The following is a 27905-nucleotide window of genomic DNA, read 5'->3' as shown; positions in this document are numbered from 1 at the left end:
CCCGAAAATAAGCCATACCTCCGAGGAGCGAGACCGCTGAGGGAAGAGGAGGCGAAGGAGGCGCGCTCAGTGCTGTGGGGGCTGAGGCATGGTGCAGTGCCCCGAGCCTCTGGGAGCCGGCAAGAGCAGGAGGCGGCTTGCCAGGTCGGCATCCAGCAGTGTGCGCGGAGCACCCCGAGCCTCTGAGAGCCAGCAGAACGAGGAGGAGGCTTGCCGGGTCGTCGCCCAGCAGCGCGCGCGGAGCGCCCCGAGCCTCTGGGATTGTTGTTGCTGCTGCTGGCTGCCGGAGGCTCGGGGCGCTCCGCGCGCGCTGCTGGGTGACGACCCGGCAAGCCTCCTCCTCGTCCTGCTGGCTCTCAGAGGCTCGGGGTGCTCCGCGCGCCCGAGCCAGCAGCCTAGCTTCTCTTTTTTTCCCTGCCCGAGGCAGCCTGCCGCCCCGCTACCGGAACTGGCGGCTGCAGAGCGGAGCGCTCCGCAGCGCCAGGCGGAGCGCAGCGGCCTGGCCTCTTTTTTTTCTTTTTTGCCTGCCGCCCCGCCACCGGAACCGGCAGCTGCAAAGAGGAGCGCTCCGCAGCGCCAAGCGCTCGGAGCGCCCTGCAGCGCTGGGCGGAGCGCAGCAGCCTGGCCTCTTTTTTTTTTGTCTGCCGCCCGCCACCGCAACCGGCAGCTGCAAAGAGGAGCGCTCCGCAGTGCCAAGCGCTCGGAGCGCCCTGCAGCGCTGGGCGGAGCGCAGCAGCCTGGCCTCTTTTTTTTTTTGTCTGCCGCCCGCCACCGCAACCGGCAGCTGCAGAGAGGAGCGCTCCGCGATCCCTCCTCTAGACCACCTTGCCGAGAGCCTCCAGCCTTTCAAGCGGCAATGCTCAGGCGCCCGAATGGGAAGAGAGACCCCCCTTGCCAGATTCTGAGCGCTCCCTGCTCCCCGATGGATTGGGCAAAATCCGGCGCGCAGCGCAGGCGCGGGATGAAAGGCACGATCCAGCCTCGGCAGCCCTAGCGACGGCGAGGGGGGCGTTGCGAGCCATTTAAAGCTGTGGCCGTTGCTTCACTGCTTTTTAGCCCCCTGTCCGGCAGCTTTCTGTGTCCTTTTTGTGGTGCGTGAGGAGCGCTGCTATCGGGCTGCGCTCCGGCTGCCTTTCTACCCCCCCCAGTTGTTTAGTGGCTTTTGCGGCACATGAGGAGCACTGCCATTAGGTGAGGAGGAGCACTGCCATTGGGACGCGCTCCGGACGTTTTTTCTAAACCCCCCAGCGGTCTGGCTGGCTTCTCCTGACTTCGCAGGGTGCTGCCAGCCCAGCAGCAGCAACGCCGGCCGCGGCAGGAGGAGGCAGGAACCACTAAGACACCCCCCGAAAATAAGCCATAGGCTTATTTTCTTGAGTAAAATCATTATAAGACGGTGTCTTAAAATGTGGGAAACACGGTATCTCATATATTGGCTTCACCTTTTAAGTTGCATTACTGAAATACAGTGGTACCTCTACTTACGAATGTAATGCGTTCCAAACGCACATTTGTAAGTAGAAAAAAATTTGTAAGTCAAATCCCATAGGAATGCATTGGGAGAAAAAATTCGTAAGTAGAAAAAATCCTATCTAAAAATTCATAAGTAGAAAAAATCCTATCTAAACCGCATCCAAGATGGCGGACGGAGCTGCATTCGTAAGTAGAAATATTCGTAAGTAGAGGTACCACTGTAAATGCACTTTTTGACGATATTCTAATTTTCCGAGTTTCACCTGTACAGTTTCCACATCCTTCACAGGAAATGGCGCTGCACATCATATTTGCACCAAGGAAAAGGCTGTCTCCTCTGCTTTGATCTTTGCCTAGCTGGAGCCAAGGGATTTTTCAGCCATGGGACACAAGCGTGGAGACATTAACGGAACCGCCATTCATTGAGCACCTGCTCTGTATTTTTATTTTCTTTAATAAAGAAAATAATAAGTAAAATGAGGGCAATTTTTAAAACACCGTGTTACTAGCAGGAAATCCCTATGAAAGTTCATATGCATAAGAGAGGGACAGGATGGAGTTCTGTCCTTAGCTATCAGCTCTCATATCCATTCTCATTTCCTAAATATTTGAGCTGTACTGACACCGCTCTTTGTTCTGCCTGCCACATTGACAGCAGCCTCCATAACTGCTGATGTGAAAAGCAAATAAAGATATCCTATGTTACACTCCCCCAACCCCACCCCCCAAAAAGTATGTGTGTTTCCGATGGACTGCCCTGTGCCGAAACCCAGCTCTTCAAGCTTGTGGGTTGGAGGAAATATCACAAACATACTGCCTCATTCCCCACAGCTTCCTCCAAAGAAGCACAAAGAAAAAAAATCTCAAATGCCTGTGGAGAGTGGTTGGTTTTGCTCCCTGCAAATGCATAGTTCTCCATGCAGCACTTTATCATCCTACCACGGGGTGAATGGTGGCCATTCACTCCTGGAGAAGAAAGCAAAGACACTTGGGAAAAGGGGGCTCATTCCTTAGTCCTGCAGATCCTGCCCATTAAGAATCAAGCCTCCTACTATTTCCGTAGCCCCATTCCGCAAAGAATTTTTTGGTCACACTGAAAATGTGATGGAGCATTGAGAGAGTAGAATGGAATGTTTGGAATTGACATAGATAGATAGATCACCATCAATGCATAAAGCACTCCACTAAATCTAAGCAGTGTTGCATATGATCTCTCATTTTTTGTGGGGTAGGGCAGTTGTTGTTTTTAAGGACAAAACAACTTCGAAAGATTTTTTTTAAAAAAATGTCGCAAAAAATAACCTACCTTTCTACTTAAAAAATAAAGTGTTCGAAGAATTAAGTGGCAGTGGGGGCATCATTAAAATAATTTAAATTGTCATTTCAGATCAGAAGTGGGGAAAATGCTGCTAGCCTTGCCAATGAACTGGCTAAACATACCAAAGGACAAATCTATGCTGGTGATGTGAGTTCTTCAGTCAGACTGATGGAACAGTTGGTGGATATTCTTGATGCTCAGCTGCAAGAGATGAAGCCTAACGAGAAGGACTCTGCTGGACGGAGTTATAACAAGGTAGATACCAACCTCAATAGCCTTCTCTGGTGTGCATTAGAACAACCTGGCCTTGTTTCTTTTCTCTTGCAAAACATCTGCCTGTATTTTGCACCAGTCCTTTGAAGTAGGGCACGTTCAGGGATTTGAGGGGGGGTGGGGGTGGGACCAACAAATTCATGGAGACATGCGGATTCCGATGCTGTGTAAGAGTCCCCAAAGGCTAGCGGTCCACGAGAACGGAATGTGACCGTTCCCATGTGGGCAGAAGGAATTGAACGGATAATGTTAATTATACTTCAGCAGCAGCCTGAAACAGAACAATGATTAAAGCATCAATAAGAATCAGACCTGTTGTGTCCTTTGATCCTTATAACTCTCAACCGGGGGAGAGGGGGAAGGGAACTGCGGCAGGGAAAAATGAATACATTTTTTTTTTTTTTTTTTTGCTGTGACCTTCCCACTAATGTGATTTGGGATCCTAGAAGTATTTGACATACCAAACCATGAACTAACCTTAGTGCATTGGAATGGCCTTGTGCTTCATTCCCTCCCTTAAAAACCCGCAGATTCATCTGAAATGATACTTGAGCACACTTTAAGATTGTTAATTTTATCAGCAGATCTTATTTCTCCGGTTAGTGTATAAGCGTTTTTTAAATGTCTTAACTTCTGATGTGTGTTTTTTGTCTTATTACCAAGCTCCAAAAGCGAGAGAAGACATGCAGGTCTTACCTTAAGGTATCTTTCCTGTGCTGTCACCTTGCTTCGTCCCTGCTTCAGTCACCTGCTGCCACGCTTTTACCCTCCTGCTGCATGTCCCTATGTATTTCAGTCTTTGATAATTGTCCACTGTGCCTGCCCTACAGCAATTGTACAAAAAAAGTGTTGGCTTTGCACAGGTATATTACCTTCAGAATAAGCCAAATGTAAATAATAAATCGATAATCGATACTTCCTTTCCTCCTCCTTTGATCAAAAAAAGCGCAAAGAGCAGCCATGGAGCTTTTAACTGAATTGGAAAGAAGAATAGCTTTGCTTCCTCGTGGTATTGTGCCCGTGGAAGGAAAACAAAACTGGCAACGGGCACAAATTGTTTGACATGGGAACACAGGAAGTTGCCTTGTACTGAGTCAGACTGTAGATCCACATAACTCAGTATTGCCTGCACTGGCTGGTAGCCGCTCTCCAGGGTTTCAGGCCGGGGACATTCCCAGACCTGCCTGGAAATTCTGGGGATTAAAGATGGGACTTTTCTGCATGCAATGCAGATGCTCTACCCCAGAGCTACGGCCCTGCCCCTTGAACCTGGGTTTTGTGTTTGCAGACCTGTATATCAAAGACTGTGTAGCCACATCTAGTGGAATCCACTAATCACTGCTGCCTCGTGACTTCCATTGGTTCAGTGGAGGTTGTGTGGCAAGAGTGTCTTATGGATTACATCCCATGCTTGTGCATGACAAAAACAAACAAACCCCCAACACATACACATGTTAAACTACCCTACATTTTTTTATTTTTTTGTGCACTCTTGAATTCAGCGAGTTCTATTTTGTGTGTGTGATGCCAGGGAAGCAGGGGTGGGGATGGAGTTAACAAAGGCCAGCTTAGATCATTTGCGCTACAGATACAGTGCAAACTTTCCTCATATTCTCCTGGAAGCATATCCTGTTTCCCATATACCAGATATTAAGGAACTTGGAATGTATTGCAGGTCTTATTATGTGTATTCTGATCTGGTTAATGTCAGTTTCTCAACTGTGGTGGGATGTTGGATGAAAAACAAAAGCCTGCTGCTGATTTGTTTTGAAACATGCATTCCATATGTCTTCGTAGTTTTTTCTTTTGTAATGTTACCAATTGGTATAAAAAATAACATATTTTTTTTAAAAAAAACACCTGAAGCAGCGCAGCACAGAATAAAGGCAATAATAAAAAGGCTCCTAAGAGATGTAATGTTTTCCAACTGCTTAAGAACAACTGTGCAACCGAGAGTGGATCAGTTTATTGTTCACTCCTTTTCCTTAACCCCTTTCTCTGGAGTTACAAATCGTCCCACTCCGTGAAGGAACTAGCTGTGATGCAAGCTATTACATCTGCAGAAATGCCAACTATGGTTGGAGCTTACCAGAACTTAATGCAGAATTAAACCATGGTATTAATGCAGAATTTACTTAATGCAGAATTAAACCATATTTAACTATGGGGTATGCATCATACCAAAGGCCGGAAAAAAGGTCTTGCACAATCCCTTGGCTAACTGTTGATTGCTTAACCATGGAACACGTTACATCTGCTCTAAGCCCAGATGACGTTTTGCCCTCTGTTTTACATTCAGCTGCTGATAAAACTTTGGGGAGACTGAAGTATGTTCAGTTGCATCAAGCGGTTTTTCCAGAAAAGGAGAGTAGAGGGTGGGGGGGGGAACCACATGTATCTTAAATTATACCGTGATAACTGTTCTCTTTTAAAGTCAGTGAGTGGGATACAAAGCAAAGTCTGCTGAATTGGGTTGATATCTTTTTACAGTTGCATTTGCAGTTCACCTTTGAAGATAAATGTCATTGGGTAAAATGTAATAACCGTGTGTGTGCTTGCTACTAGAAATGTTTTGTCACTGTGGTGGCAAGAATCTAGGGTTACGAGCCAGTCTTAAGTGAGGCGTTAATTCCCAATGAATTATTTGAATGAGGAGGTTGAGCACACACATAAATACTCTCCACTGAAATCAGTGGGGTCTCAAGCCTCCTTCACATTTTACTCTTGTAAAGGGGCAATATGAGTAGAAAGGGGCTCCTTCAGGCCCTACTCCTCCTATCCATGTATTAAGCATGGATGTCTGAGGTGGGGAAAACCTTTGCACATAGATGTCCAGACACATACCAGTAGGTTTCCAGTACCCAGAGAAGCCTACATTTGTAGGGTACCCATCATCAAAAGTCTATGCTAATGGTTGGGCATGTGTACATCTGCTACATGACCCCCTCCACCCTTCGTGATTATTGCTACATTTAGATACCATCCATGAATTCAGTTCTCTAGTGGTTGGTATTCAACTATGTTTTACTCAAAGTACTCCTGTTGAAATTGATTTACCTAACATAGCCATCTTCATTACTTTCCATTAAACTGAGTAAAACTTAGTTTAATACAATTCATAGTTTAAACACACACACACGCACACACACAATCCAATTATACAAATACAACTTAACATGTAAAACCACCCCAAAGCGAGCACAAACACAGCAGCACAAAATCAGTTTTAAAATGGCAAGGGGAAAACATTTGTTTATGTTAGCAATTTATAGGCAGCTTAATGAAAAAAACAAAAAAACCTCTCTAAGCAATTTACCTAGTTTTTTTTTTTAAAAAAACCCCAATCCATAAAACTATAAGGCTAGAATACAAATAAGATGAAAATACATGTTGTCACTAAAAATCCATAATCGGAATACTAAAACAAAATACTGAGGAGTGCATGGAGGGGGAAAATTAACACTCAAAAATGCCCAAGCAAATAACTAAGCTTTTAATGGGCATCTAAAACACGTCATGCTTGACATCTCCTGGATTGTGTGGGAGAGGAGGCAAGGAATTGAGCATGTTTAAAAAAATGTGCATGTCCTGGAAGAATATAAAGGTCTACACTTGGCACAATGCAGGCAAGCCTCTCTGATGATGATGTTCTGTGTATGGGAACGCCACTACCAAAAAGACCTAGCTACCTTTGGACTGTGGCATTATGGCCTGGGAATTTATTCTAACTCTCCACCTCCCTCCCCAGCCACCTTGGGCAAGAAATAGTGTCATTAAAGCGCTGACTATTTTAATGTGACCGAAGAAAAGCAGCCAGTCAGACAACATTAAAAATATAAGGAGTGAATCAGGCTAATGGATGCGTGCAGCCATCATGACGCGTATATATACACACACAACACAAACTGCAGCACAGCCTTCATTTCTCGCTGAGACCATTTTTAGTAGGTCTCAAATGAGCTTCCCAGTTTGGCTAAGACTAATAAAAACCTCTTAAAGTTACAAATCGAAAGCCGGCTGGTGCTATGCAAATGAAGCAAGTCCTCACTTCGCGGCAGAGGATTCATTTGTAACTCAGATCAGAGGCTCCGATCCGTATTTCTTGGTGACTAATGAATATGGCCTCTGCAGACCAATTTCTGTTCCACTCTATTTAATGGCTGAAGCAGTTTGACTCTTCCATTTCCCATTAGAGAAGAAGGGGAAGAAAATCCTTTCATTCCACTCCAAAGTATCTCCCACCTGCCATTGTGGAGACTCACAATTCGGACAGAAAGAGGATATTAAGATGGATTAGGCTAATTAATTTTGCTCCCGACAATAGATAGTCCTGACCCAACTTTTTCTATCCGTTCAGGCGCGGAGCAGTGGTGTGGGCGCGGCATCTTTTTTATTTGCGTGACGCGCCCCGTTTGCATTTCCATTTGTTTTCGAAACTGATCAGCCAAATCATATGCAGATATAGATTTATGTGCCTAATGACACATTGTAACTAGGTAAATGGGACATGGTGATTCAGCAATCACCCACATTATGCATTAACCTAAAAGCCCCCCTTCAACTGACGGATACTGTGTTTTCACTGAAGATCCTTTTAAAAATCCTCCTTAATTGCATATTATTTTGTGAGTATCTTATTGTGCACATCGCAAGGTGCACATCGGAGCCCAGTATAGCTCTAGCCTGGCTAGAGGAACTTTAAAATTAAAGCCATGAATGTTCCCTTTTTATATGCTTCAGTATGCTAATAATAATCTTTTTCGCTGCTACGCCAAGGTTCCTTATATCAATGCTCTTTGTTATAAGGGGAAAGCAGTAGCCTTTTGGTCTGTAAATCACTGTAAATCATGTTGACAGTTAAATATTGTAATTGTCATCAGATCATGTTAGGGACTCTCTCCTGTTGCCTTAAGGCAGTAAGGCCTAATATTTTTCTACTGAATGCAGGCTATTGTTGACACGGTGGACAACCTGCTTAGGACCCAAGCGCTAGACTCCTGGAGAGATATGAATTCCTCTGAACGAGCACATGCTGCAACCATGTTACTTGATACCCTAGAAGAAGGGGCCTTTGTCTTGGCTGACAACCTCTTAGAACCAACAAGGGTCGCAATGCCTACAGATCACATCGGTAAGTGAATACGTCTTGAAACGCTTGGCATCACACTGTGGGAAGAGTCCACCAAACCTAGTGGTTTGGGGTGTCCATATATTCCACATTTGATGGAACAGTATCATTTGCCCGATTAGAAATATATTACGTGAAAATAATACAGAAAACCCTGCATTTTAAAAATGGAAAACCATTATAGATTGATGTTCTGGTTATAGAGCAGATAGTGACTAAGATTGTAACCCAGAAAATTCCTAGTGCAATTATTTTTGGCTAACAAAATTAAGTCAAAGGACTTAGGCAAGTAACCATTATCTTATTCTTATCTCGTCACATCTGAATTATGGAGCTAATAATGTTGGGCTACTCCTGAAGGATTGTTGTAAATATTTCTGGATAAAATGTGTATGTAGCGCTTCGAACACTTTGAAAAATGTGCTACATAAATGATAGAAAATACATATATATTTTTCAGTCCTTGTGGTAGAAACTCTTTCTCCCTTATACACAATCAGTTCCTAATGAATGTAGATTACTTTCAGGGAGAATGCATTGCCAGCTTTTGGGCGCATAGCACATAGACTAAATGTTTGCATTAAACACAACTGCCTTCAGGTGAAAGTGTGTTCAGTGAGCCACGTCTCCCACAATACAAAATAGCCATGCTTCGTAGATTGCAAAATAGCTACCGACACTTTGAGCATAATTTATCATTTAAATGCTGGCAGGGAAATGAAACTATTATGTATTAGGGACATACAGGTATATCTTGTTGTGGTTAAGAAGGTTGTTGTGCATAGATTTTAAACGCCATTCTCCTTGCGCCCTTGAGGCTTATACCAGTCTACATATTAGGAGGTAGAGCACACATATGTCACAAACATTTCGAGGCTGGACCTTGAAATGGAAGAACTAATTTATGAATGGGAGAATGTCAGGTACGTGGATTTGTCAATGAGGCGGTGCATGTTTCTGCTGCTAAAGGTGGAAGCAGAGTTTGCAGATCATCAGCTGTGCAATGCTAAGGATGTCTACTCCAAAGTAAATTCATCTAGGTCAAGTGGGCCTTTGGCTGCAAAGCAAATCCCCTTTGCAACAGGACTAGTGGGCTGGGGAGATGGGATTGGCTGGAGGTGCTCCACCACCCAGTCATCGCACTGACAGCCGCTATCAGCCTGCAGAGTGAGGTCAGCATGTAGAGTCTCGCCCACAATGGGCAGATGTACCACCAGTGGAAGCCATATTCCAGGAAAAAGGAGGTGCTGAACTGGACCTCTTCACTTGCTAGCATCGGTCCTGAGTTTGGCTGGATCACTCCATTACCTCCAGGCTGCTTCAGCAACCTGCTTTCCCCCTCCTCCAGCCACCTCCCCTGGCTGGTGTGAGACTTGTGCATGCAGTGGTGGGTTCCGCCACTCTGCCACACCCTGACCCTACCCAACCTGTTGCTATTTAGTAACCATATTTATTTCATATTTAGTTTATCTATTTACATTTATAAATATATACCCATATCTGGTTGTCCCCCCCCCCCCACGAAAAATAGCTGCTGGTACTCACCCTGCTACAGTTTTTAACAAGAACAAAAAAGAGGTGCTAGTACTGCATACTCTTGAGTAACCCCTGAAAAAAAAAGCACTGTCCATATCCCACCTTTCCCCAGATTGGTGCCCATTGTTATTACCTCCACCACCCCTTTAATGATCACAACGATCGTGTGAAGTGGCTTAGGCTAAAATACAATGACTGAGCCATGGTCACCCTACAGAGATTTAAGCCTGGGTGTCCCCAGTCCCATTCTGACAAGTTTTAATGATCTACCCCTCTGGCTTCCTGTTGCTAAGAGATTAGGCATAGCAATAGCAGGTAGGACACAAACACTAAAAATTCATGCATCGTGGCTGCTTTGGTCTCCAAAAGTTAAGCATTCCTTCCAACTAAGAACTCTTGGGACTTTTGAAGTGATCTCTTTTAGGCTCCCATTAAAACCAGGTTGGCTGTCATGTTCTTTGAACTGGCGTGCCGTTACTTTTGTGCATCTGCACTCGGGTTTGATTAAAATTTAAAGGAAAACGACTCCAATGCTACCGGTATGCATCTGTCATGTACAAGCAAGAAAATAAGCATCCCAAAAGGGGAAAAAGGAAAGCACCAGCCAAACCTTCTTCTTACTTTTTGTCCACCTAGTATTGGAAGTTGCAGTGCTCAGTACGGAAGGGCAGGTGCAGGACTTGAAATTCCCCCAGGGCAACGCAGGAGGCAATTCTATCCAGCTCTCTTCGAACACTGTGAAGCAGAACAGCAGAAGCGGTATGTCTTTTGCAAGCCATTTATTTTTCAGCTGTAGCAACTTAATTTTGGAAGGGTTTGCTGTGTTATAATAATACACCCTCAGCAACATTAAAAATAGCTAGTCGATAGCTCTCATTTGTAAATAACATTAGGCTGGCTTTTCTCTTTCTTCCTTTTTTTACTCGAATCAATCTTTCTGCACTAAAGCTGGGGAGGGATAGGCTATTTTAAAACATGTCATGTTATTTAAAGTGACTATAATAGCTTTCTTTTCACAGGGTTAGCAAAGCTGGTTTTCATAATTTACAAAAGCTTGGGCCAGTTCCTCAGTACGGAAAATGCAACCATCAAACTGGGAGGAGAGTTTGCTGGCAGGAACAGCACCATCGCTGTGAACTCTGACGTCATTGCAGCCTCCATCAACAAGGAGTCCAGTCGTGTGTACTTGACAGACCCTGTTCTTTTCACCCTGGCACACATTGATGTGAGTTATGGTAATGAACTAATGGGAAGGTCATAAAATCAGCAAGAGCAAAGAGCAAAGAAGGGACGGGGGTGGATCTTTCAATTTGAATTTTAAATGTCGGACGAGGTCAGAGGCACAGGTTTGTTTAAGTCTACGAACATAAAATTAAATGAGCCTGGTTCAGTGATTATTAGAACTTAAGTGTATTCTTAATGAAAGCTAATTCGGTAATCAACATGAAAATGTAAATGGCTCTAATTTGTTCCTAAGTGAAAATTAACTCTTACCTTAGCAGCAGGACAGAACAGCACCAGCTCTTATGATTTTGCTTCCTTAATGCAGCAAAATTTTAATGGAACTTAGAGCATTTTGCTCTAATTCCATACTGTCTGCTGCCATGCACTAATCGTTCAGATAGGTTTTAGTCAACGAAGGAATCTGGTGCTGTTTTCTGCATTTCTGCTTGACACTAGGTTTAACTTCTCTGTGCTAACTAAAGTAAACATCGGGAATAACTTTTTGACAATAAGAGCTGCTCAACAGTGGAACAGACTCTTTAGAGTTGATGTTGTTTTTAGCAGAGGTTAGATGCCCCTCTGTCATGTATGATCTAATTTAGATTCCTGTATTGCAGAGGGTTGGACTAGATGACCCTTGGGATCCCTTCCAATGCTACGATTCTATTTTCCAAGCTGAGATTTTCCATTTACCAAAAGACAAGACTCTTATAAAAGAAAGGAAAAATCCCATAACCAGAAGTTTTTCCCCAGACCAGTTTTTCAGTTTACTTTAATCTGAATTATGATGTCTAGTGATCCTTTAGACTTGATGGAAATTGAGAAAAGGAAAGTGAGTTCGTTGGTAAATCCTCAATTATTCAAGAAGCCCTTTAGAGAAATTTCATGTATCTACTGCTGCAGGACCGGCAAAAATGGCCACAAGTGCACAGTATGAGCATTGAACAGCAAGTAGGAAACTGATTGATTAAAATTAGATCTATAGTAATGTGGACTGCACTTTGGCGTATTTTAAACTATTAAACCCACTTTATAACTAGGTGGTAGGCTTGTTCAACATGTTCTTGCCAGGTTTGCTAATGCAGGGTACAATCCACCAGAGTCTATCCTAGGTCACCTCAATTGCTGTTTAATAGGGTATGAACCAATGCCCCTTATTGAATTGTGCTCCAAAACAGCAAACCTCAAAAATGTGGAGAATGTAATCCGAATTGTATTCTATGCCCATTTTGCCATACTTGTCATTTCTGGGTTTACAGTTCTAATTTTCTTTCATCCTGGTGTTTTGCAGACCAAGAATTATTTCAATGCAAATTGTTCCTTCTGGAACTACTCGGAACGGACTATGATGGGCTATTGGTCAACTCAAGGATGCAAGCTGATCGACACAAATAAAACGCATACCACATGTGCATGTAGCCACCTAACCAATTTTGCAATCCTCATGGCACATAGGGGAATTGCGGTAAGGAACAATGCCTTTAATCGACAACCAGATGACATTTTGAAAACACACTTTACCTTCTCTCTGTTTGAGCTGTCTATACAGTCGGATGTTAGTATAATTTCAGAATCCTTCTGGACATCTCATTTCACAGTATTCCAAATATGACCTTTGTGTTCCATAGGTTCAGATGTAAAATGTGTCTGTTCAGTTCCTTATATTTAATGCTGAATGCCATTTCATTAAAGGAGCTCAAATAAACAGTCATCCCCTATCATTATATAGCAATATTTTCTGCTTTCTGGCAGTTTTAAGTTCTCCGACAGACTCTTGCTTTCACAAAGCATTTTGTAGATTTCTGATAGGATTGCAGTTAAGACTGATTACTTGAAAACCTTGCAAATTAACATTGGGACTGGTTAACTGTTGACAAAGGGATGGATACTTACACCCTTCAAAAGCATACTTAAAAGGGAAGTGTATATTCTGCTCTGCATTCTAGTCTAGATCCAAGTAATAGGTATCTGGATGGCATCAATTCTGAGGGCATTATAGAGCTGGGTTATGCAAGACATTGAAACTCACATATAACAGTGCAAAACATAGTCTACTGCGACGTCCTTCTTTGTTATCCCATTGCTATCATTTTGCATCGTGTAGCTATACATGTAAACTGACTTCATTGACCCTGCCTCTAGTTCCTCCAGATTACCACATTTAAATAAATATAATCATTTCCGCAATAGATTCCACCTATGAACTCTTCTTACCTAGCCTTTAAATCCTGTAGAAAGTGTTGTGCAATTCACCAATGGGTTATGCAAGTACTGGAGAGGAAGCCTGTACTGGAAAATCAAAAACTACCAAGAACTATAAAGTACAAGTTCTTCTAGATGCTACTGAGCTACAGAGCCATGGAAATGATAATAAAGGATGTATGTTAATTTTCTCTTACCTGGCCATGAGCTGTATCATTGGCCAAGGAGCCTGACAGTCTCACTTACTCTAACTGGATCACACAATGAGAGTTATTCATCCATTCAATTTATGGAACATATGGCTTTTACTGGAGATCTCGTTTCCTTAAATTTCCTTTAATGTCCTGAACAGTGCTTTATTTGTGCTTTCAATATAGAAATTATGTTTCTTCCTCCCCTGCCCTCCTTCCAAAACATCCCTTAGGCTTAAAATGTGGCACCTTATTGGAATAATAATAATAATAATAATAATAATAATAATAATAATAATTTTTCAAAGTTAGTTCATCTTCAGTGTTTATCTCTGTAACTGCCAATGAACAGGCTGTTGAGCTGTCCTTTGAACAAAGTTGGATTTTCTAAGTGTTAGCGACAAACATGATATTTTAGTTTTGTATTGATCAGTGACCACACTAATTTTCTTTACTCTTTATCATTTCCAGTACAATGGAATGCATGGTTTACTCCTCACTGTCATCACCTGGGTGGGGATTGTCATTTCCCTTGTCTGCCTGGCAATTTGCATCTTCACTTTCTGTTTCTTCCGTGGCCTTCAAAGTGACCGAAACACAATTCACAAGAACCTTTGCATCAACCTCCTCATTGCAGAATTTATTTTCCTAATAGGCATCGATAAGACAGAGTACAAGGTAAGCCCTCTTTATTTAACACACATCTGAAGATACCTCCCTGAAAGTAATAGTAGCAGTAAATTATTTGATGGCCAAAAGAAGTTTCTCAGTTGTCTGCTTTTCTGAAGCAACCTTTAGCGACTTTTCCCATGGACCGGTAGGTGACTCAGGAAATATGGCAGGCAGAGAAAAGGTTGAACTGCTAATGCCTGAAACTTCCCATTTAGATGCAAAGATGGAACTATCTCTTTCAGCTCAAGAGCGTTAAGATTTTTTGTGGAAGACGAAATCCACTAGATATGGCTTAGAATTTACTACGCCACAAAGACTTACACCAGTTTAAACAACAAAAAATATTGATGCCATAGAAGGTCCAGGAGGGTCTGCTGGCACCCACAGGTGTTGTGTTGGCGACCTCTGTTGTAGAGAAAGCAAGAAAACATGCCTGTTCAATGTTGTTGGGAGCCAGTAGAAGCTTAATAAGCCTGTCAAGAGAGTTTCTTGACAGGTATTGTTCAGCATTTAAGCCACCTATAGACCAACGAAGTTTTTCCTTCAATATTGTGTGTGTATTAGGGAGGGAGGGAGATCATAGGTGTACAAGTGATGTCAATTCAGATTGATGTATGGTAGTTTCTGTTCTTTATGATCATTGTTCAAGATCATTTATTGTAATCCAGTGAAACAGATTTTGCAGCTCCAATGGGACGAATGGAACTAAGGAGGCAGTTAAATGCTTAACTCCCAGTTGGCTGCAGTGGCTTCTTAAGATATACCTGCCTCTTGTCCAGTAGGTGTACCTAGTGCCCCTAGATACAGGAGAATGTTACACAGAAATAATACATTCCTATCCTTAAGAGATAGAAAGCTATAGAGAGCCAGTGTGGTGTAGTGGTTAAGAGCAGTAGACTTGTAATCTGGGGGACTGGGTTCGCGTCTCCGCTCCTCCACATGCAGCTGCTGGGTGACCTTGGGCTAGTCACACTTCTCTGAAGTCTCTCAGCCCCAACCACCTCACAGATTTGTCTGTTGTGGGGGAGGAGGGGAAAGGAGATTGTTAGCCGCTTTGAGACTCCTTCGGGTAGTGATAAAGCGGGATATCAAATCCAAACTCCTCCTCCTCCTCCTCCTCCTCCTCCTCCTCTTCTTCTTCTTTAGAATTCTTTTCCTTTGTGTGTCTTCATTTCTCATTTTAGATTAGCCTTTTCCTAAATCTCAAGGCATGAGGCTGAACCTATGGTTTCTCTAAAATAAGCTGCCCTTAGAATGGACTCTGTACTCAGCTACAGAGTATGGCTAGTGATATGATAGCAGGTCTTCCTAAAAACAGAAAAAGCAACAATATTTGATATTTAAAGGGAAATGGAATATTCTGACAGAGGCATAAGAATTTTCAACAGAAGGTATAAATAATACATCTAGTAGCTGGGGCTCTTTATCTTCTTGTACCAAATCATCTGCAATATAAGCCTTACAGCAGAGTGTTAACATTGCGCTACCAAAAATTAATGGACTGCTTGCCACACTTGATATTCCATTGCGTCGAAGAATGCTAATAGGCACATGCTTTCCATATCTTAACTCACAGAGTGCAAGAGAGTAGAGGCTGCAGCGACTGGGAACACAATACAGTTTTCAGTAGTATGAATATGAAGTTTTATGCTTGCGGGGGGAGGGGGCAGTGTGTGTGTGTGTGTGTGTGTGTGTGTAGGGGGGGGGCTCAATCCACTCGTTGAGGTTCATTGCATATATGCTGTCATTACAAACCAAGCTGTTAACATCCACATTATTCATTTTCTGAATACATCAGATTAAGTGGGAAGGTTGAAAGTGTTGCAGCTTGCATTTGATTGTTTCTTTTTCTTTGCAGATTGCATGCCCAATATTTGCAGGCCTCTTACACTTTTTCTTCCTGGCAGCCTTTGCCTGGATGTGCCTAGAAGGGGTGCAGCTCTATCTCATGTTAGTAGAAGTATTTGAAAGTGAATATTCTAGGAAGAAGTACTACTATGTTGCTGGCTACCTCTTCCCTGCCACTGTTGTTGGTGTCTCGGCAGCTATCGACTACTCCAGCTATGGAGCGCAAAATGCGTAAGTAATTGCTAGTGACCCGAGTGTTTCGGGCGATTTTTTTTTTTTAAGCGTGTTAACTGTCAGAGCCCCTGACAGACTAAAATAGCACCAGAAAGCTTTATTGGTACGAGAATGGCAAGGCTGTGTGCAAATTCCAATCAGGTCTTTTGTAATTTTCTAGGTTCAGAGCATTTGTACCCTGGAGAGGCAAGAGTCTAAATTACCACCTTTCTTTTTAACACAAAAGATTGACCCGAAACAAATTGGAGAAAAAGTAAATAACTTTTTGGGCCTCCAATGAATATTAAGTAAAATAAAACAAAATAAAATTCTACTTTACTTAAAAGTATCTGGTTTGCTTTAACCCCCCCTGCCCTGGTTTTAAGCTAACACTTCATTAGATTTCTTTGTTCAGCATGCTTTCTAGCCAGCTCTCTTTCTGGAGAATGATAGTGCGGTGTTTCTGCCCCAGTGGTTCACTTTGATAATATTTACCGGGAAAGAATCAGATTAAAATTAGCCCACTGCTTTCTATTTGTTAAAAGAGGGAGGGAGGGAGGGAGGGAGGGAGGGAGGGAGGGAGGGAGGGAGAGATTTATACAAAATGACAGAAGGTAGATAATATATATATATTTCTGAGGATTTATGTTGCTAGAGGCATAAATGTGCCTTCCAATAGAGCTTACTTTGTCCTTTGATGAAATTAGTTACAGTATGGGCAGATACTGTTGGAATACAAGCAAGCTGCTTGATTCTGCTGTTGATTAAAGACAAACAAAAGTGATTCAGTAGGGAGCTGTGCTATATGAAAAGTGAATCAGTAAGTGAAGTGAGTCCCGATAAACTGATGCGTAATTTAGTTTAATCCTGTTTGCTTTTTTGTTTTTAACTATTAAATTTGCAGCAGCAGGGCTGAGGCATTTTGTTTGTATTATGCTGCTCTGCAGAAGAAGAAGAAATATGACATTTAATCATTTTCTGAGTTGGCGTTCCTTAGGGATAGTCAAGTGATGGACAGCTAAAAGCATATTTTAAATGCACAAAGAAAAGCTGCATGGGGAGAGGGGGGACCCACATCTATACTCTTGCCTGGGTTCACGGCTTATATCAAATACTAACCCAAAAGGAAGCAGAGTTGCTTAACCAAATACGTACCAGGCTCTGGGTTGATTAGCTGTACCACACAGGGCATCTTCTTAATGCTTGATGCTTTTCAACTTGTTAGTTGACCCCATTCTAAGGTGAGCTGCACCAGTGGCAACACCACTATTTTCTTCTTTCATTTAATTGAAAAGAAGGGGGGAAATAAATAAGCTTTAATGAGAGAGAAGCATCGAGAAAGGAAAAGGGATGTGGCCTTGAGTTTCATTCTGAGGTTTGATAGGTTCCAGATTTGAAAAGTGTAAAAGTTACTGTACCACCACCACCAATTGGGGGGGGGGACGTGCAGGTGGTTTGCAATAGTGTGAAGAAAATGGACTGATAGGCAACAATTACTGAATGCAGGTGATCATAAGGAAGTCTTGTTGAACAGCCTTAGCGAGAAGCTCAACAAACAGACACATTTGAAAGCATATGCTAGTGTTCAGAATTACATCACCATGCATTTAACTGAGAGTTGCATGGCTGATTTTCTCAACGTAGAACACTTATGGTGTGCTAATGCATTTCCCCTTAGTGACCATCCCATTGAACAATGTTAATCTCCTCCCACTTGGCACTCCACATCATGCTCAGGAATAACATACTGTACACACAAGGAAGCAAGATGTGTATGGCATCCATTTTCAAGAATAGGTTTCATATGGATGTCCACATGGGGTTACTGCTAAAAAAAAAAAGGTCACATCATAGCCAGTCCATGTGAATAAGTCCTAAGAGATGTCTACTTTCCATTGGTAACATGATAGAGTGTATGTGCTGTTCTCACGCCACTTTTCTTCTTCTTTTCTGTAACAGCTGCTGGCTCAAGGTTGACAACTATTTTATCTGGAGTTTCATTGGGCCCGTTACCTTCATTATTCTGGTAAGAAATCTCTCTCTTTCCTTTCCACCCATCTGCCTGCCTCTCCCCCAATCCACTTTATTTATTACAGTGGAAATGACCAAAATACTTTGAAAGTCAGGTTATATATGCTATGAAACTGTCATAGCAAGAGCCCTTTTGGAGAAGACCATAGGCCCATGTTCTCCAGCATCATCTTCTCACCATCACCAACCTCGTGGAAAGTGCACTTCTCATGGGTTGTTCATCTCCCCCACCCCCAAGCAACTGCTGATCTGATACCAATATTAGAGGTAGAAGACAGCCATGACAATTCTAGTCACTGAAAGTCATTTGCCTAACTGCCTTTTAAAGCTATCCAAGTTGATGGGCCAGCGCCAAGTCATGTGACTGCAAATTCTACTATGCACTGTGTTCATTTTGTATTCAACACTCTAGTATTCAACTTAATTGGATGACCTTGGGTTCCAGTATTGCGAGATACGGAAACCCCTCTCTGTTGTTTGTACACAAATTGGTGAATTTTCGACCAGAGACTTTGTACAATTGTGATGGCATATGAATCACAAGTCTTAGTTTTGATTTGTGCACAGTGCTATCCCTCCCTTGAGATGACCATTTTGGGATTTCTGTATTTCCTTCTGGTTTCAGAGCCTTTCAGATACCTTTGTAGAATCATAGAGTTGGAAGGGACCCCAAGGGTCGTCTAGTCCAAGCCCCTGCAATGCAGGAATCACAGCTAAAGTATCCCTGACATATCATCATTTATTATTATCTCTGTACCTGCAAAACTAAAACTTTATTTATTTATTTATTTACTTACTTACTTTTATTATACTTTGCTTTTCGTCCAAGAAGTTCAGAGCTTTGTATAGATGGTTTTCAGGTAGTGTCCCACCCATGTACAGTGGTACCTCAACTTACGAATTTAATGCATTCCGAACGCACATTCGTAAGTTGAAAAAATTTGTAAGTCGAATCCCATAGGATGCATTGGGAGAAAAAATTCGCAAGTCGAAGCAGCCCTATCTAAAAATTTGTAAGTCGAAAAAATCCTATCTAAACCGCATCCAAGATGGCGGACGGAGCTCCGTTTGTACCTTATCCTTGATTGCCAGTCGAGTCCAGAGAAGGCAGTTTTTTCTCAGCAAAGCTGTACGTTAGATGCAGACAACTAGTATTTATTTCTCCCATCATGGTCATTGCGTTAATCATACTGTAAATCACATTATTGCAATGTTTTAACAAACACTGTATATAATGCCCAGAGTTGAAATCAGTGGCTTGGCCTGCCCATCCTCCACATTGCAGAACACTCCTGAGAGTCAGGGGATAGACCCCTCTTGCATAGTGTGGTATGTTGTGCAAAGGGAATCAGTGTCACTTGTGACTTATACCAATTCTCCCTTGCCATTGCATCCCCTACAACACAACTCATGCCAATCAGGAAGATTAATCTGTATGTGAAATATTTGTCATGATTGAACAGTAAAAAATATGATCATTGGCATATGGTATACACAGATTGCACAACATAGCAGTCCGGTGGCAAAATCTGATTCTAGCTATTTCACAGTATGGCTGAGGATTTGACAGGAGGTAAAATGCTCCTGTGGTTAAACAGGATTTCTTTCTTCATTTTTGAAATTCTCACTGGCATATAAGGAGTGTGCATCGTAGAGCAGGTACATCATACATATTCACACAACTATAAGGATAGTGTTTTGGGTTTTTTTTAAATTTCTCCTTTCAACATCTCAAGCAACACGGCTGATAGAAGCATGTGCAGAGGTACCACTGTATTTAAAAACTGCATCTCCTACCTGCAGCCTGAAGTACTTTAGCCCATTTTGCCACCAAGTGGACTGGTCACAGGCGTGGGAATAAAGTGGCTGAAAGTAATGTGCGAGCTAAGGTTCATGAGCCAGGTTCTTGGTATGTCTCCTTTTCCTCTTTCATTTTTATTTTTACAAAAACAACAACAGCATCATTCCCCCCCCCAGTCCCTCTCTTTCTCTGTCTTTAAATAACATTACACTTTGTGTGGGCCTTGGGCATTGAGGCAGATATTGGTGTTTCCTCATAACCAGGTCAGAGTGAAAACCGGGGTGAGGGACATTGAATCATATTGACCATGTACAGTCAGAGTCTACTATTATTTACCGGCCATGACATTATTATCCTCCTGCAAATCATTTAGACTGAGAAGTGAAAGGCCTTTGGGAGCAGTATTCCCAACTTCAAAAAATATGAAACAGCAGGTAGCAATCACTGCACAGTTCCTGGGAGTAATTCTTCTCTGGCAATTGCTTTGCCCTCTAATCGTACCGACCAAAAGAAAAGGGAGTGTAATGATTCGAGAACAGTGTAATGTGAACAGTGTAACTGCAGAAGAGGTATGGGTGTACATTAATGCATATGTGCCATTCAAGAATTTACCATTACAATCCTTACAAACATATGGTGATTGTATAACAACAACAGCAGCTGTTGCTACTATTTAACGATTTATTTAGCCCCAACAATGTGCTGCAATAATCAGGGAATATTTGTTAGCTGGAACGCAACTCTCAATGCAGAGTATGCTAAAGTCGCCCCAATACTGGGCTGCCTTCAGCTAAATTATAGAAAAGGTAGACCTACTGTGTATGACTCCATTCGATACAGCGCACTGAAAATGGAGTTTGTGTTTCTATCTAGTCCTTAATAGAAAAGCTCATAATGTGTGAATTACTTCTAATGGACTTTCAAACTCTACATTATAGGTTGTGCCAAGCTTTTTGGTCACTGTTGAGTATGAAACACAGCAAAAAACAACAACACACACCCTCATTTCTTCCTTACACATATGTGGGCACACCCAGCCAGGAAAGGCAAACAGCAGATAGCTAATTCTTTATTTTCAAAAGCAGCTCCTTAGGCGTCCCGGATACACACTATGTAGTTGTCTACATAGCTGTTTTCCAAGTTCATGCCTGGTGAAGCAGTTGAAGAAACAGAAGGACCACACTTCCCTCCCCCCTGGGCTTAGGTACCCTTGTCTGACGTGAGTGCACACACACAACCTGGGCCTTCTCAGATACAGTGAGCAGTCTCTTCCTCCACTTCCAACCTGTCCTGCATGCCCACCCCCAACTCTGACTGCTTGGGTCCTTCCTCTTCTCCTTTCCAGGCTCCTGGGTGGCACCCAACCCCAAAAACCTCTCCTGGGTTCACCTCCACCCCCTTGCCTCCATCACATATTCGTCAGAGTGCTTCCAGTCCCTGTCAATATGTTACCTTGTGCATAACTGTTATCATGTGTACACAGTACACAGATGTGTCTATTTGACACTGAATTGAGAACAATCACAGTTTAATTTACTGGCTTTAGAACTTGAGATCTTACTCTCTTCTTCCCACTTCCAGCCCACATACACAAAATTGTAGACTCCTTTGGGGGAAAGACCAATACACCCATTAAGGAACAGTTAGATAAATTATAGCCTATACTGATCTTAATTGATAAGTTGCAGAAAATAAAAGCCTGAGTGTCGGTGATTTAATGGACCGCTATCAGCATTTATATGATCTTGAGGCTTTAGTCCATTGTAATTCAAGCAAAAGATTTATTTAGTACATTCTCAGATAAGATTCTGTGGCCATGATAATCTAATATAAATTTAGGCACTCATGATCTTGTTGAAATTGGCTGCTAATTTGAGGGAAGGAAATGGGTAGTATAATGTTATCTATTTGTTTTAAAGGAACTGGAAGAAAATTGTGTTCTTTGGGAATAGTAAATGTCCAAGGGGAAATCTGCAACCAGACGTTCCATTGACTTTGTCCTTTTATCGAAATTTTTGATACATACACTGATTTTTATATAAGCTTTTATGCCTTATATAAAAAATATATTGGTCAGTATTAGGATCTCATTATTTTGAATGGGATCAAGCACTTGCAGCTCCACACTGTGTTGTTGACTATGTATTTCTGTGTTTCTTGATCACAGCCTTTTTATTGCACGCCTTGCTGTTTTTGCATTTACAGTAAATATCACTATCCTCTCTTTCCTTGCCATACACCCACCCACCCGATGCTTTCCCTCTTAAGGTTAGGTAGGACCGCCTTCCCAAACAACCTTGCCCGTTCTCGGCGCTTTAGGAAACGTGCGGCGTTAGGATCCTTGAAGGAGCGCGGTTGACTTTCCTTCCAGACTACGAGGCACCGGGGTTATTGTATCTATGGAAGAAAGCATGTGTGAGAGTAATGAGCAGTGGAACGCCATTAGTATGCCTGAAATGATTTAATGAAAGCTTGGATCATGACACGTCAGGAGCTGTTCTTATCATTTGGACAGCTCCATCTGCATCCTTAATAATTAATTAAGTTCAGGGAGAGTTCAGCTTTGCGCACTCCTTTCGAAGGGCTCCTTCAGACAACACTTCTCGGGCTGCCAGTCCCAGAGAGGAATAGGCTTCTGCTTGGCTAAGAGCAAGGAGTTGCGAGATAGAAGAGCAATTTTAGAGCTTGCCTCTGCCAGGTAACAAAAGCTCCAGGGAGGACAAACAGGGTCAGAACATGTGCAGTTCAGCTAGGTTACCTCGGAGTGGTGTTTCTGTTCTTCTGTCTTATCATATCCATGTCAGCACTTCAGGCTGTGTGGAATGAATTTTAAGCTGCTAAGCTCAATGTAATTCAATTGAGCAGCTTGATGGCTTTAATAAAACAAACAGTGCACTTGGCAAACTCTGGTCAGAAAAGCCCACAATTTTGACTTTCTGTGTTTTGCCTCTTTTCACTTAATATAATTCAAGACGGTTTGAGGTTGGTTAGACTTGACATTCGTGTTGAGCTCCTGAGAGAGATTCTCATGGGCCTTAGGAATCGCCTGCAGGAAGATGACTGACCCAAAGCATTCTGGATGTGGTTCTGTTTCATGAATAGGGAAACATATGATCTCTAAAGAGATGACATTGCTTCTCCTTAGTGATACTGTCCATCCAAGACAAAGCAACTTTGCAGCGATAGCATAATAGGCATTGGGATTTCATCCATTGGTCAAAATATTGGCAAATCCTCAGTGTGAGTAATGGAAGTTTTAGAAATTTTGGCATAGTTCCTGTGCTGGCTGTATGGAGAGGGGATGTCTAATACTGTACTTTATGCTTACATCATCCTAGAAAAATGAATTCACCATAATGTAGTAAACTTCCGTGATTCAAGTACATGTTTCCATAGCTCCAGGTGCCATGTCAGCAATACACCATTTACTTGTTTATTTGTTTGGTTTATCTTCATTTGTATGCCACTATTTGATTATTCAGAGTGACATATAGCAATAATATGTCTACTTTTGGTGGAAGCAGGAGAACTGAACCTAACCCTGAACTGAAACCAGTTCCCCACCACTGCCACTGAAGAGGTGATCAGCATAAAGGTGGCATTGTGCCAGGTTGGGCTTATCACATTTGGTTTTGTAAGCCTTTTCTCCATACACATTGACTCTTCTCTGCCCCTTTCTCAATTACACCAGGGACACTTTAATCAACTGCCCTTTCCCATTACATCTGAACTGGGAAACTATGGTTACCAAGTTCTCAGAACACAGCTTGAAGTTGGTTTAAGAGCCTAACTTGTTCTGTACCTGGTAACCATGGTTTCCCACTTCAGACACAATGAGAAACTATGGCTAAGTAAATGACGTCTTGCTTTAATTGCATCGAGGAAAGAGGTTGGATATGCAGGCACAAAGCTTGTTCACAATCCAATATTCCAATATAACAAAGCTTATATCCCAAGTATCACTATCCTACACCATACCCAGTTTCACCGGTGCTACCGGATGGGCCTTTTAGCATTTCAGACTTTTTTGTATACAGTAATAATAGTGCAGTAGTAGAAATGGTTTTGTTGACTTTAGTTTGCAGACTTCGTAACAGTGTACTGTTTTGGGAAATTGTGGTTTACAAATAAATAAAATATAGGCAAATAAAAAAATTCCTTCAGTAGCACCTTAAAGACCAACTAAGTTTTTATTTTGGTATGAGCTTTCGTGTGCATGCACACTTCTTCAGGTATCTGAAGAAGTGTGCATGCACACGAAAGCTCATACCAAAATAAAAACTTAGTTGGTCTTTAAGGTGCTACTGAAGGAATTTTTTTATTTTACTTCGATCCAGACCAACACGGCTACCTACCTGTAACCAAAATATAGGCAATATATGTATTGTGCTCTTGTGCCTTGGATTTCATGCATGGCTCATATTGTGAGCTAGGACTAGGCATGCAGAAGTCTCCTTCTCCATGCACTTCACCCTTACTCAATAGGTCCACAGTTCTCACACCCTTTCAGAGGAATCATTAATCACGAGAAAATTACAAGATCATTTTATAGTGTTATGACAACAGAAATCTTTCCGTGAGTTTGAATCAATTCCTTGAAGGAATCGATTCAGTGGCTTTCAAGGCACACACAATATAAATGTTCTTTAAGAAATTAAGCATTTCAATCACACCAATCACACCTTACAAATATGTGTGATTTCTTAGAAAGCAATGAGAAGAATCAGGAGAGTGAGGCATAAGCAAAATATTTTCTTCATAAAAATTGCGAGTACAAGTCGTTTCTTGTAAAGAAACGAATTCCTCTGCCCCTTTCTGCCCCTTTCTGCTTTCCATGTTACATGATATTATGGCAATCTGTCTGAGTTTGTTTACCCCTTGATTAGAGGTGATTTATCTAGAGATGCATTTTCCCAGAGCTCTCACCTACCATGGTGATGTTCTTACCAGGTGTGTGTGTTTAATAGCAAAAAAGCGAATACTTTTCTAATAGGTACTTGGAGCATAGGCAAATCAGACTTTTGAATATTGCTTTCACAGAGTGAACTAGTGTTCTTTGGTTTGCTTGACGCTTTAAACTAAATCATATTTCACTTGTGGAGAACATTTATCTCATGCTCTGTTGTCATATGTCTCAGTTACTTTGCTTTAGAACTACAGTATGTTGTATCCTTAAAGAGATTTTCATTTTCACTTACCACCATATTCAGGACCTTTATCAGCTGAATCAAAGTGCAGTGTTTCTTGTTCTGTCACCCTTTCTCTTTCTTTCACTTTCTATGTTTAAGCAGACACTCAATTTTTTATTTTTTCAATCAATCGATAGATTTTATTGTTTATAGTCAATGGCCATCAAAATACATTATGAGCACAAATCACACAGCTACAAAAGACACTCCATGCTCCAGACCAAGAAAAATCTACAATGTCCAAAATTTAGGAACATTCCTTCTACTCAGCATCCCTAGGGTTTGGCACTATTCAGAAACGTTGCCCTTATCCTTCTGGTTTTTATTTATGACCCCCCCCCAAGGATTCTACTACTTTGGGCTTATTCCTTTGCCACTTTCAACCACTTTCAAATCTGATTAGCCGTCTACTGGCATGAGTAGCATGATGATATCATTGACTCCAGTTATGGATAGTGTTTGCTGTCTTGAGTGTGGAGGAGAGACGTTTGCTGTAGGGAGGTAGGAGGGCTTGCTTCATAAACCATATTGGTTTCCACAGCTGATATCCACAGGGATCTGGCTGATGTTATAGCATCTATGGCAATCCTCAATTCCTGCCAGTGAGGAATGCAGTTGGAAGTAGCCCAATTAGGGCCACTATTCCAACATTAAACATGAGTAATGAAGTCATGATCCTGGACACTCTAGTAGCAAAGTAGAAAGCAAAGCTATGCCAGCAGAAACAAGAGATATTAGCATAGCAGCATGGACAAACACATCCACATCATCCATGGGAATCTTGCACCAACACCAGTCACAGCCAGGCAATTTATAGTGACTTCAGGGGTGCAGCGATGCTATCACAGAAGTCATTCCATCCCCCCCCCCTCAGTGCATGAGCATGCTTGCAGGAAGAGATATTTGTGTCTCAGAAGCAGCAGCTATGACTCACTGGTTAGGAGGACAGCGGCTGATCCCTGCAGCCACAGTGGCATCAGCAGGATTTTGGATTTCAAGGCAGCCAAAATACAGAATTAGAAGCCGCCTGAAATCAAAACACTTTTTGTCAGAAGCAAACAGTGCCACTCCACTTAGAGCAGGCAGCCAGTTTGTACAACCCAGAGTGTAGAAGGCTTGGGTATAGAAACTACAGGACGACGGCCCCACCGTCCCTTCCTCTGATAGAATTGTTAGTTAATATTAAAAACAATGCACATAAAAGATGTGCGTTACTGTCTGCGTAAGGCTGCAACCATTTTGCAAGGGAGAAAAGATAGGCAATTCTGCTAGGAAGAATACACAGCAAAACAGCAAGGACAAAAAAGAAAGCATTATGAGCTGCCTGGTTGCTATAGAGTACAAAATAAATGCATTATTTACACTATGGCTTTACAGGGAAGTGGAAAGGGCAGTCTGAGTCATTGCTAATTCCTGCAGTTGCAACAGGGGATCAAACTGGCTTCAGTTTAACTCCCAGTATTGGTTGCAGTTTATTGTCAAGTAGTTCATATGTAAACTAGGTCATTAACATGCCGAAATTATTATTCTGCTTTGGGTGTCCCATGCTTACTATAATCAATTGTTCTTTCTCCATGATGATAACAGCACCAGCATTTGAGATGAGTTTGTTCATGTGAGCCAGATTAATTTCACCTTGAGGTTCTATTCTCTTGATCTATAATGGCTTGTTCAAAACCTGGCTAGTTCAGAATTTCCTTGTTTTATTACACATTATTTATATCACAGGCATGTAAATAACCTACATACAGGGCTCATTCATATGTAATGCTTAGAGTTCAGTGCTATATGATTAAGTTGGAATGAACACAAGCAAAACATCTGACCGCGTTCTCTCCTCCTTCCTTCTCCTTCTCTCACATGGCCAGGAGGAAGCCTGGTTGGTTGTTAAGTTCAAACCAGGGGATCTGGTTTAAAACAAGCTCTGCTAAGTTTCCTAAGTAGCCAATTTCAGACCATGGATTGTTAAGCTGTCAAGGCCAGGCTGAACACTGATGAATGGGAAGGGCTGCCATACGCCCAGATTTTTTTTTGGGGGGGGGGTTGTCTTCCTAATTCCCTACTTTTTGAAATATGGCAACCCTATGAGTGGGGCCTCTCTGTTGCTGCAACTGGCTCATTGGGTGCACTCATAGGAGCAGCTGAGAAATGCAGGACTGATAGACCCACATTTTCCTAACTTGTAGGTGTAGTTTTGACAATAAAAAGTTAATTCATCACTCTGGACATTCCTTGCCTGACAGTGCCGTGACAGAAGTTGGCTTGTTAAACTAACCAGAGTTTGTTTTAAAACAGGATCCTTGGCTGAAACATAAAGGCACACCGGGATTCTTCAAAATTGAAACTAGACCCTTTCAACATTGTTCTGCTGGCAGCGTTACAGGCGTGCGCGGTTGCAGGAGTCCAATGCAATGCTCATTCTGGCTCATCCACAAAGCACTAAACTGTGGCAGCTATTACAGGGGAACACTGCCACTCTGACTTTCCTTTCTCGGTAATTTAGTAGGAGACTTGGGTTCAGGACTCCCAACTTGAAGGGCCATTTCATAAATTAAGCAATGGCTTACCTCAAGTCACCACCAAGTGCACACTCAACATGGAGCAATAGCTGTTATTCACACTTTAATTTTTTAGACCGACACATGAAGCATCTTAGGTGTACATTTAAAAAGACATTGAAATATGTTTCCTTACGTTCTTTTGTGCAGGAATGTTTAACATTAGGCAGTATGAAGCACAAATAAACCAAAACGTCAAACCAAAATGAACAACAATACAAGATGTGCACTGAGTGAGAGTGGCTGGG

At 42.1% G+C, this 27905-nt stretch overlaps 1 protein-coding gene across 16 annotated transcripts in view; it reads left to right on the top strand.

Moving 5' to 3' along the window:
- The window catches only part of ADGRL2 (adhesion G protein-coupled receptor L2), a 548846-nt gene that overhangs the window by 504512 nt on the left and 16429 nt on the right, over positions 1–27905 (top strand). For 11 of the 16 annotated variants that reach the window (XM_088673884.1, XM_088673885.1, XM_088673890.1 and 8 more), the window contains 9 exons: positions 2861–3046; positions 3728–3766; positions 8012–8195; positions 10365–10487; positions 10748–10953; positions 12244–12417; positions 13817–14023; positions 15876–16096; positions 18038–18104. In XM_088673884.1, coding sequence (XP_088530010.1) covers positions 2861–3046; positions 3728–3766; positions 8012–8195; positions 10365–10487; positions 10748–10953; positions 12244–12417; positions 13817–14023; positions 15876–16096; positions 18038–18104 — 1407 coding nt within the window. The remainder of the gene's footprint in view (positions 1–2860; positions 3047–3727; positions 3767–8011; positions 8196–10364; positions 10488–10747; positions 10954–12243; positions 12418–13816; positions 14024–15875; positions 16097–18037; positions 18105–27905) is intronic. The other 5 variants (XM_035123248.3, XM_035123252.3, XM_035123243.3 and 2 more) reach the window with 1 other exon arrangement.

This window comes from Zootoca vivipara, chromosome 7 (genome assembly GCF_965207765.1).
Source record: "Zootoca vivipara chromosome 7, rZooViv2.hap1.1, whole genome shotgun sequence".
Lineage (NCBI taxonomy): Eukaryota > Metazoa > Chordata > Lepidosauria > Squamata > Lacertidae > Zootoca > Zootoca vivipara.
This window is presented reverse-complemented; position numbering and strand designations above follow the sequence as displayed.